At 40.7% G+C, this 11,748-nt stretch overlaps 1 protein-coding gene across 3 annotated transcripts in view; it reads left to right on the top strand.

The window, feature by feature from the left end:
* Nucleotides 1-11,748, top strand: part of nol4la (nucleolar protein 4-like a) — a 47,570-nt gene that overhangs the window by 11,379 nt on the left and 24,443 nt on the right. For 2 of the 3 annotated variants that reach the window (XR_534107.2, XM_008414399.2), the window contains exon 2: nucleotides 11,091-11,246. Coding sequence is in view for 2 of the 3 variants with exons in the window: in XM_008414399.2 (XP_008412621.1) it covers nucleotides 11,091-11,246 (156 nt within the window). In the remaining variant the exon portion in view is untranslated. Of the gene's footprint in view, nucleotides 1-9,692; nucleotides 9,936-11,090; nucleotides 11,247-11,748 lie in introns of those variants that run through there. The other variant, XM_008414400.2, reaches the window with a different exon arrangement.

Below are 11,748 nucleotides of genomic sequence, written 5' to 3' on the forward strand. Positions count from 1 at the left end.
CTTAGCAACTTTATTTAGATTTTTGTAAATGTAGAACACGATCAGTGGTTGTTGAAAACTTACAGGTCTTTCTTTTTAGTTATGTTGTTTCTGCCTGAAATCTTTGTTTTCCAGTTGACTCATGCATACTATGTGTCACATTAACAGTGGAAAAAGTTTGAAAAGGATTTTTTAATGGTTTGAATTTCACAAGTTTTGGTTTTTACCACAGCTGTTGCCCAGACCTGCTCTGAGTTTTGATGAGGCGAAATGTGTCAGTTTGAGAGCAGGAAGTCAAATTGATTGTTTATTTCATTTAGTCGTGTTTACAAAGCAGTCAAATGAATCAAAGGTTAAGAACTTACTTGGAAAAATTGGTTTAGCGGAAGATAAGCGCTCAATTTTTTTTTTCAAAGTTAGCAAAACGTTAAGCTAAAAATTAGCTCTGCTATTAGCGCGTTAGCGAAGGTATCCACTAGTAAGGATCCCTCTGGGGCAGTTGAACTGCTTTTTCAGATTAATGAGATTAATTAATCTGATACGTCACATTAATGGTGGAAAAAGTTTTTAATGTTCTGAGTTTCATAAGTTTTGGTATTTTAACACAGGTGTCGTCCAGACATGCTGAGTTTTTCTGTGAACATGTTCAGTGGCGGATGAGTTGGACTCTCGCTGCAGGACTTAAAGACGAAGATGGGCCAGCTGGAGAGCAGGAGCTCAGCTCAGATTGAAAGTTTATTTCATTTAGTCGTGTTTACAAAACAACCAAGTAAATCAAAGTTTAAGAACATATCTGGAAAGGTTAAATTCATGGAAGCCAAATGCTGTAAACACTTTCATAGTTCTCAAAAGACCTAAACAGAAAATTAGCTCTGCTACTAGCGCATTAGCAGATTAGCAAAAGTGGTAAAATTCCTCTGGGACGGTTGATTTTTTTTTCAGGTTACTGAGATTAACTTGGAGATATAAATTTGACAAGACCATTTATGACAACTGATTTATTTGCTTTTTAGTTGATTCATACATCACTTTAAGAATGGAAAAAGTTTGAAAATGATCTTTTTAATGGTCTGAATTGAATAAGTTTTGGTTTTGTACCACAGGTTTGTCCAAAGAGTTTTTCTGATGTTGGAGCAGGAGCTCAGCTCAGATTGATCTGGAAAGTTTGTTTCATTGGTTCGTGTTGAACGTAAACTCGGACTTACAGTAGGTGCGTGATGAAATCCATACTGAGTGTGTGTGTGTGTGCGCGCAGGGAAGGGGGGTCGCTGATCGCCTGCTCTGTGTTTCCTCCCTTCAGCGCTCTCTCTGTTGCCATGGAGAGACCGTTCTTTGCTTTCCCATAGGAGGAGAAATTAACACCATTTTTAACTGGCCCGGGGGCCTCCCCCCCTGTGTGGGAGATAGTCTTGAGTTGCGCTGCCACGTGCACACGCGCGCGCGCTCACACACTCCTTTTAAGACGACAATAATCTTCCCACTGTCATTTTTAATACCTCTGCGAGGCCAACGTTTAACGAACTGGGACAGAGTAATGATGGCCTGAAAATGCCGAGGTGGACTCTGGGATGTGATGATGTATGAGGAGAGTCATTTACGTGCCGTTTTCTTTTTTTAAAGTCGGGCACTGGAACATAAACAGTGGCTGTCTGCAGGGGCCAGTGGGATACTGGGGATGTCACACACTCCATCAAACATCCCTCATCGTGGGAGCTGCAGACAGAGATGCGCACACACACACGCTTACGTGGGACAGTGAGGTCGAGCTCGGTGCACCTAATGTGGATTTAATGACGGGGCTTTATGAACTGGAGCCGAGTGCAGAGCATGATGGTGGAGAAAAGGAGGGAGTGGTTTCATATGTACATGAGTCTGTGCACACTCTGTCATCCCCGATTTCAGTCATGAAAATCTTCATGTACACGACAAACACACACTGGCTATTTTTAAAGTGGTCACTATGGCTCACTACCCAGGGCGGACTGGTCTAGGGGTGGCCCAACAGACCCGTGTGCTGTGTACATTAAGCAATGTGATTTAATTCTGCTCTAGACCAGTCGTGTTAATTGGCTGTAATATTGGCTTTTTTCTTAATTAAAAATGCAAAAATAGGTTTTATGTGAACTGTTTTATTTTTATTTGCTCAACATATTATTTTAATGTGGTCATACAATGCAAAATTCACATTTTGCACATTTTTAAACTTCCATTTGGGTCTCAACTGCCTCTAAAACAGACCAAACACTTAAAAAATCCTGCAGTTTATTTGGCAAAATGTTAATATTTTTTGTTGTCTGAAAAACAAGCCATTTCAAAAATCTCCTGATTTATTAAGTTACACTGCGCAGGCACTGTTCCGTTACCTAGCAACCCCAGTAAAGCCCAGCCCGTTACCTAGCAACCCAAGCTGAGTTCCAGCACATTTGGTCAGCTGGATGTGCTGGATAAAGGTTGCCGAAAAAGACAAGAGTTTTGTTGTTGACTTACCATTCAGAAACCACTTGCTGCATTCTAGTTGGTTGTGCAGGAGGCCCTACTGATGTTTTTTAAAGAAGTACATTTGTATACTTGTACATGTGTTTGCAGCTGTTTTTACGAGCGAGTGTAACTGTTGAGTTGGGGGTGTGGCAAGCAGCAGTTTATTTGGATTTAAAGTGACAAGAGGCCCTAAAACAGCTCAAAGTGGGCAAGTTTGAAAAGATTAAATCTCATTAGGTAAGAATTGTTTTTGGCAGAAAATGTAATGAACATGTTTTGTAAAGCCCACAAACCAAGGAAGCATAATAAGGGAAGTTTCTTCCCTTTTAATGTCGCCTTAAAAAAGAATAAACATGTAAAATTGACTTTTTTGAGCTTTACATCATGTTATAATATTATTCCCTGGTTGTAAACATACTTGGAGGGTTACTGTACTTTGCTCTTTTCATGCATGTTAAGAAATCCTTTAATCTCCATGACAACCACCCAGTTGTGCAAAACGCCTGGTCGGACCTAGCTCCGCCTTCGAGGCGCAGCTCCGCCTTCGAGCTGCAGTTTCTAAGTTTCTAAGCTCACCGCCTCACAGAGCAGCCTTCGCCCACGACTCCCTAAGTCAGCTCCTTCAGACTAGCCAGTATCAATTAGCAAGCACCTGGTGGAGCTGCGCATCAGCTGAGCTCAATTATACAAGCTACTTCTCAGTGAAACGCTGGTAAAAACGTTGTTAAAGGGTCAATAGAGGAGCGATGCGATGACTTCCTGCGGCAGAGTTTCAGAAAGAGCAGGAGTTTTTAAAGAGACACAAACCCAATTTCCAGTCACTAAATTAGAGTCAAATGTATTTTAAGTCATATTTGATATAGACAGCATTTTTATAACAGCTGAAGGTAACATAGTTATGTCATTGTGCAATAAAACGGTGTTATGTGTCTGAAAAATACAGCTGCTTTAAAAAACCAGGATGTTTTAGGCTTCATGCAGGGAGGGAAGCTGTTGGTGGGGCAGAAACGTTCGTATAAGAACCAGGAGAAACGAGGCTTGTCCCATTTATGTGTTCATTAGCTGGCTGACAGATTTACTGCTGGAAAACGGGACTTTAAGAGGTGACCTGTTGTCACATCTGCAGTGAGATAATCTGAGTCATGAGGTTTGTTGACACAGCCATCTTTACTCCCCTCCTCTCTGAGCACACACACCTGAACACACACACACACACACACACAGCTCCCTACTGTTAAGCTACTTATTGTGCAGCCTCCTCATGAGAATAAAGTCTCCATCTATCTGCTGCTCGACTTTAAAAAAAAGTTTGGTTCAAAGCTTCATTTCCTGCCTTTCTGATCTTTGGCTCGTCACACTCGCAATTTCTTGTGGGTCTCGTCGCTCCGCAGCGGCGTGCCTTTGTGACCCAGCTGCTTCCCCTCCTCTTCCTCCTCTTCCTGACCTGCCTGTGTGCAGGACTGCTCCTCTCTCCTTGCAGCTTCAGTGTGTCTGTGTGCGTGTGTGTGTGTGTGTGTGAGAGAGAGAGAGTGCCAGCGGGGGTGGGGGCAGCAGACTCAACCCCTCCAGTCTCCTAGCAACAGAGCGGTTTGTTGCGGGACGGGGGGGAGGCGCAGGCGATGGGGGCTGGTTGTACAGCGGCTGGGGAGAGCAAAGTCCTGCGGGATTAGAAAGCTGGAGAGGAGGAAGGAGGGACAGAGTTTTGCTGTGCTGTTGGTGATTAGTGATGCTACCATGTGTCGTTTGCTCCGTAAAGCGGCGTGCTGCTGAGGAGGCTAAGTGTCTGTATCGCTGCTCAGTGGTGCAAAAAGTGGGTTTTGCACTAAATGCGACGCAAAGGGGCGCTACGCTAGAGGGGGCGCCAAAAACAGTGGTGGACATGTTATTTCTATTCGCATTTTCTGCATTTGAAGGGGCAGTATTAAGTGTTTTTCAGACACAGTAACATTTTATAGCCAATTTATCGGCTCAAATTTCCTTAGTGTGGGAGATTGGTGATCGACTCAAAATTTGAAGCCAATATGATCTACCTCAGCAAAGATCTAAAAATCAACCAGTATCCTGTTCTGCTCTCCTTGAGAGACGTTTGACTAACAGACCGGCCCACTGGCTCATGTCTGCACGTCTGCAGGTAAGAATAGCGACCTCTCTGTTACCAACTCAGCGACATTTCAGACAAAAAACAAACATGGTATCGGAATCAACAACTGTAACTGGCAATCGGCCAGAAAACAGCAATGTCAACTATAAAAATCATTTGCCACATATGACTTAAAGGAAGTTTGACTTCATAATTTAAATGCCTTGAAATTGGGCCTCTGTCTCTTTAAAAACTCCTTCTCTTTCTGAAACTCCGCTTTCAGGAAGTCATCACAACTTGGCTCCTTTATTAACCCTTTAACAGCGTTTTTACCGGCATAGCACTGAGAAGTAGCTCCTATAATGAGCTCAGCAGACACACAGGTGTTTGCTAATTGCTGCTGACTAGTCTGAAGGAGTTCAGGAGTCATGAAGGAGGGTGGCTTTGAAACCGCAGCTCTTAGGAGGAGCTGCGTCTCGAAGGTGGAGCCAGGTCCACCCAGCGTTTTACACACCTGAACGGTTGCCATGGAGATTAAAGGATTTCTCAAACATGCATGAAAAAGAATCAAAGCAAATACTCCAGGTATGTTTTTTATGAAGGAAGTTCAAAGTGATGTAAAGCTGATTTCACACAGCACTGCCCCTTTGATGGCTGTTTGTGTTAATTAATAAGTGATACAATCAATAACAGATGTGGGGGTTCTGGGGCCTATAATGCACCTCACAGTGCATAATTACCCTCAACATCTGAGATATTTGAGCTTCTGGCCTGAAAACCTGCTGAAGTTTAGCTAAATGTTTGCCTTCGCTGCAGATTTGTGTTTGTTTCAAATTTCTTTTTAAGACAAAAAGAGAAGACTTCATATGAAACTTTTGTTTATTTTTAGCTCATATTTCATAAAGCTTATTTAAGTGAGTCATATTTCCTTATTTCTTGTTTTGTTGCTGTGTTTGTAATTTATTTCTTGGTTTTATCAAAAAAGCTATTTCTAGTAAATCAGATCAATTATTTAAACGAGGCAATCTGCATAAATGAAGGTCAAATGAAGATGGAGATAAAAACAAACAAGGAGATCATTTATTCAGAAGGACGTGAGAATTTTGTTTTAGCTTAAGTTGTAAACATTATTTGTTTTTTAATTTTATTATTATATTTTTTTTATTTCTTAAATGATTTTAATAGGTAGTTTGCTTTACGTTTTATGTATCATTTTAAAATATTATTTAAATTTTTTGTCTATTATTTTTCTTTTCAACAAATGTTTATAAAACGTCATGACTTTAGTTTAAATTTTCCTAGTTATTTAATTCTGTTTTGACGTGTTTTCTAAATTTAAAATTTGTCATTGTAGTTTTAATAATTTCCATTTGCATTTCTTCTATCTATTTTACTTCTTAAAAAACTTCTTAAGAAGAAGAAGACTTTTTTTTCCCGTTTTTGAGGTGCTAATCAGCTGCTCCCAGTTGTAAAAACAATACGTTGTTACCATGGTTACACTTCATAACAACATAATCACATTTTTATATTATGAGACAGATAATCTGTGAAATAAGATCGAGCTCATACTGTAATATTAGGTTGTTTCTCCACCATTAGCACAGCTGCAACTCGTCCATGAGCATGACTGGGAGCGCTAAGACCCTCCCCCTGGCTCTGATTGGTTGTTTCTGACTGGGAGCATTTCTACAGACGGCTGTAGGACCTCAGAAAGGAGCTGGATTTTTTTCTCAAGTTATTTGTGTCAGGACATAGTTAGAAGTTTAACATCTAAAAAATATATCTTTAGAAAAGTTACCTACTGCGGCTTTAACCTTGTTCTGTTTTAAAGTTCCAGTGTTTTTTGTGTAATGTAGTTTCACCACCAAACCAATAGGTGGCAGTAACTACACAGAATCATCAACCAAGGATGTGTAAAACATAAAAGTCTGCATCAAGTCATCCCGGAGTGATGAAGCATTAACTTCTTAACTTATTTATCTAATTTCTTAATTTTGTTGATTTTTTTTCTTTTTCCTAATGTCTTTATCTTGGATTTTTATTCCCATTATTTTTCCAATTTCCCAGTTTAGTTTTATTTTGTTTTAATTTCTTGTGTTTTTTTTCTAACATGTTTGACTTGGATTTTTAATTACCAGTTTTATTAATGTTTTGGTACATTTTTTGTCAACGTGATGATGTCATTTCCTGTTTGAATGCAAACGTACTTCCTTTATTGGTCATGGATTAAGAGTGTTATGAGGACAGGAGTTTGAAAGAAAACAAACATGGACCATGATGAAGACCAAGTTTGGTCTTAACTCTTCTTTCCGACTTGTTTTTGTTCCCACTGCCCTGTAAAATATATTTTTTAAATCACTGTAGTTTTTCCTTTGATTGTTGTTGGAACCAGCTTGAGTTGCATTTTATTTACTTCAAGAAAGTTGAGTCCATACCTCAATAAACATCTTATGTATTCATTTATTTTGGGTTTTCTCACAGTAAGCTGAATATATTATCATCTCATACTCTTCAGCAGACAAAAGCAAGATACTCTGAGAATGATTTTTCCTGCAGGTTTATTAGACAAAGTTGCAAAAGCGTTGAAGATGCTGGTCTCAATCTCTTGACTCCACACCAGCAGGGTTGGTGTGTTGCGTATCGATTGAGGTCAGAGAAAATGCTCCCAGCTGAATATCCTGTGTGTATGTGGAATATTTGGTGGAGGGATGCAGCAGCAGCAGCAGCAGCAGCAGCAGTGGGGATGTGGGTGCACCGCACACCCCACAGTCGTATGAGATTATCCAAATCCAGCGTGAATGGACCTGACACCATTGTCCCGAGCAGAAGCAGCAGCTTCAGCAGCAGTGATGTCACAGGGGGAAAAAAGATGATGATACCTCCAAGAGCGATAGATTACAGCTGTGATGAAGAGGCGGAGGGTCACTATTATTTCATTTATTATCATTACGTGGCGGTCTGTGCTGACAGGACGGAGGGATGGGGATGGGATGGGGGGAGTACTACGGAGAGAGAGAGGGAGAGAGAGAGAGAGGGCCGGATTAAAAACAAACCCGCTCTGTGAGCGGGTTTTAGTTGCCATGGTAACGATCATTACCTCGCACTTGGGAGAGCAGGAGCAAGAAGGGAGGAGAGAACAGGAGGAGAGGGGTGCTGGTGGAAGAGAAAGAAAGAAAGGAAAAACGACCGGGATGGGAGCTGCTGCGGGATGAAGGCTCGGGAGGTTAGCATGTTTGATGGGACAAGTTTTCACAATACCAACTTCCAACTTGGATCCAGAAAATGTCCGTTTTCATCTGAGGCTCTGAGGGAAAAGAAGCACTTTACRAAGCTTAGCACCTGCTGGGACAGCCGCMCTATGCTTGAAGAAATCAACATGTGAGAGGGAAAAGTCTTTATGTGTACTGAGATCCCTGTTAGCATCAGCTTCTTCCTGGGGTCAACTTACATAAAAAAACATTATCAGAAAAAAAAATCACACTACAGATAAAGCATTAAAAGTGACCAATTATGTTTCCTTGTACAGGTTATAACAGGTCTATGGGCGTTACAAAAGATGAGCAAAATTATTCTAAGATTATGAGATTTTAGTCTGTTTTGAGCTCCTTTCAGAATAAGTTGTTTAGGGGCCTCTTGTCACTTCAAATCCAAATAATCTGCTGTTGGCCACCCTCTCCCCCCCCGAAACTCAACATTTACACTCGCACATGAAAATGGCTGCAAACAGATACGCAATTATACAACTGTACATCTTTGAAAAGCATAAGTGGAGCCTCCTGCGCAACCAACAAGAATGCAACAAGTGCTTTTTCAATGGTAGGTCAACAACAAAATTTTTACCTTTCCCAGCGTCCATTGTAAAGCAGATACAGCGGTAAAACCAGCTGACCAACGGTGCTGGAGCTCTGCCTTGGTTGCTAGGTAACTGGTTGGGCTCTGCTGGGGTTGCTAGGTAACGGCGCAGTGGAGGTTTTTGAAACTGCTACTTTTCCAAACAACAAAAAAAACATTAACTTAATGCCAAAAATCAGCTGGGTGGTTTGTAGAAGCGTTTAGACCTTTTTTAGAAGCTGTTGAAATCCAAATGGAAGTACAAAAATKAGCAAAATGTGAATTAAAATAACACAATTAATTTTCTACAAGTTATAAAGACAGAGACAGACTTTAGTTTGAGATAAAAAAAAATGTTAGATTTCCCTGAAATAAAAAAGTAAACTCATGTAAAGCACACACATTCATAAATACACAAATATTAACTCCTTCAAACCCCACGTCCACTGGATTGGACATGATGTGTATTTCTGAGTTTAAACCAATAAATTTCAATGCTTCTTGTTACCGATTAGTTTTTTTTATAACCAATAACACTGAAGTTTGACTCTTAATATAAGTGAACTTCAGCACAAGCATTGCACTGAAACTAGAGAGGTTGAGAAGGAAGTGTTTACTTTCCACCAAAAACACAAATATCAGTCAATTGTAGCCTWATAAAATTGCTCTCTGTGTAATTTTAAGTATTTCCAGTGATATAATTTGAAGTTATTATTTATCATTAAATTGCAGGATTTTTTTTCAAAGTTGAATGTCCAACCCAGTGGACATCAGGAGTTGGGATATACTAGCCAACGTTTAATTACTTAGTGTTACCATGCAACGAAAAAAAATGAATAAATCTGAAAGCAGCTTATTTGTGATGTCACAATTCAGTTATTTCTAAATTTTCWTTTGCATAAACTCAAACTTTCTTGGAAAAGCTTTATTTCAATGAAGGTGGTAAAAATTTGTTGTTTAAAAATAACATTTTTGCTCTAGATAAAAATCAGGTCTGAATGGGTTAGAATTATTTCATAGTATATTGTCAGTTGTTTCTGAAAACTGTAAGCAGTACTTAGTTTAATGCTGGTGGTAGTGAGTTCCAGTCACCCATTGCTCTAAACATTGCTAGTTTAAGCTAGTTTTACATCTTAGCAGAGTTAAAGTCCRACGACGGCCGCGATGGGACCGAAGAGTTGTTTCAGAGGAAAACATGCGGGATCCGAGGCGCTGAGAGCCCCATGTGGTGCTGCGGATGGAGCCTGTTGTCCTGGCGGTGTGTCACATGACCTTCTGCCCGGCACACCTGCCCTGGAGAAATCAGTGGCAGTTTCTATGGCGACAGGGTCAGCAGTACGGGAGGCAGGATGGCTGCCAGAGGTGGTGGTAGGAGGGACTGCTGGTCTCGAGCGGTGTCAGTGGTGTTATTTTTAAACATGGCAGAGATGAGGGGATGCTAGCAGACCCAGCTGAGGATGAGACGGATGGAAAGAAGAAGAAGAAATAATCTAAACTCGGCCGGAAGATGGACACTTTATTCTGTCTGCGTCCACATGACCTATGCTATGAGTCACGTGTCTTTAARGTCACGTTCACACAGATATTGATGCTCAATTCTKATTTTTTGCTTGAATTGAATTTTTTATTTTGTATTTTTTGCGTGGTCATCCATACTGCTAATAAAACCCGACCKCAATCAGAATTAAGCGTCAACTGACGTTCCTAAAGCGCCCCGCATGCGCAGAAGAAGAGCGCCGACGTCACTCAGYAGCGCACTGTTTACGGAAGTAATACTGGATTCCGTTGTCTATGGATCGATTTTAAAGTTCAGCTTTGGGGGCCAACAGTATCGTCACTAGATCACAACATCACGAATGAAGCCAAGGAAAAAAAGCATCATTTATTAAAAAGCAACAGCTTTTTGTGGAGTATTACCTTCAACTTCTGTAGAAAAGTTTGCTTATATGTGTAGTCCGAACCAGGAGAGGGTTGACTGTAATGCGCTTCAGTGACACAAACATATTTAATAAGTTTAGAATTATAATTTTCAGCCATTGTTCACATCCAGATATACGGTGTTTGAGTTTCTGGTGCAGAATTGTGATGTGTGTCAAAACAATCGGATGTATCCGACTTGGTACCACATATGAAGCAGCGCAGATCGGATTTTTTTGGGAGGCGGGTGAAAATATCAGAACTCAGCCGTTCAGACTTCCATGAAAAAGTCTGATATGGGTCACATGAGGGCGAAAAACAAATTGGGTTCGCATTTGTATGTGCAACGAGCACGTGTCAAACTSAAGGCCCCGGGGCCAAATGTGGCCCATTGTAGTGGACACCAAATTAGACACCGTAGACACCAAATTATACATTTCTCCAGATTTTTGCCATCATTATAATTTACGCAAAATCAATAGATCCCTGCATTTTTTCATACTAATCTATAAAAGTTAATTGCAAATTTCTACATCAAGCGACCGCTAACTCCCACCTGTTGGTGGGAGTTAGTGTTTTGTGACACTTTTGCTTCAGCCTTACTTGATACCAAGTTATAGTTTGTGATCAATATAAAAAGTTCATTATTTTATCAGTTTTGTTAATGGGTTTTCTCAGTACATTCTAGAACATTCATGATCTTGATATAGCCCAAAATAAAAATGAGTTTCACATTCCTGTCATAATTTACACCGACCACAAGCCTGACTASAAACTGAACTCTTGCTTTTGTTCACGTTTTCAGTGTTCGGATGGCAATTCGGCCCAGGACAACTCCTCCCTGAAGCGCGTTGCCGTTGTCGAGGACTTCTTCGACATCATCTATGCCATGCACGTGGAGATGGGCGCCGACCCGGGCCGAGCACCCAAACACGCGGGGCAGAAGAAAACCTACAAAGCGGTGAGTTAAAACACCAGCATGGATCTAAAATCAACTGCACACTCACGTTCTGCTTCCTTTTGTCCCGTCCTCGGTCCTCAGTATGAGTGGTTCGGTTTCTGCTGATGGAAAAACAGGACAGTAAGCACATCCTGCCCCAGTTGGCTGCAGGTGCACAATTCAAAACCACATTCAGGAGAAAATAAGAGGTTGTCCATGCACAAAAAATGTGCAATCTCCCAGCTCCAGCGATTTGCCTGACCTACAAGATTTACTCAAACAGTTGCCAACTATCTCTAAATGCAAACCCAGGTGGGGCAGAAGGGAATTATATGAATTTACTGATGAAATTCAGACCTGAAGCCTCTCTTTAAACACATTTGAAGATGTAAAATCCAGAGAAAAAGTGATAAAATTCAAAGATGGATGAGAACTGCTTTGTTATAAAGTATGTAAACAGTCGTATGAAGATGAAAATTTTTMGATTTTTGCCTTAGAGGTGCCCCATACATCCTGCACCTCA

This window comes from Poecilia reticulata, linkage group LG7, assembly GCF_000633615.1.
Source record: "Poecilia reticulata strain Guanapo linkage group LG7, Guppy_female_1.0+MT, whole genome shotgun sequence".
NCBI lineage: Eukaryota > Metazoa > Chordata > Actinopteri > Cyprinodontiformes > Poeciliidae > Poecilia > Poecilia reticulata.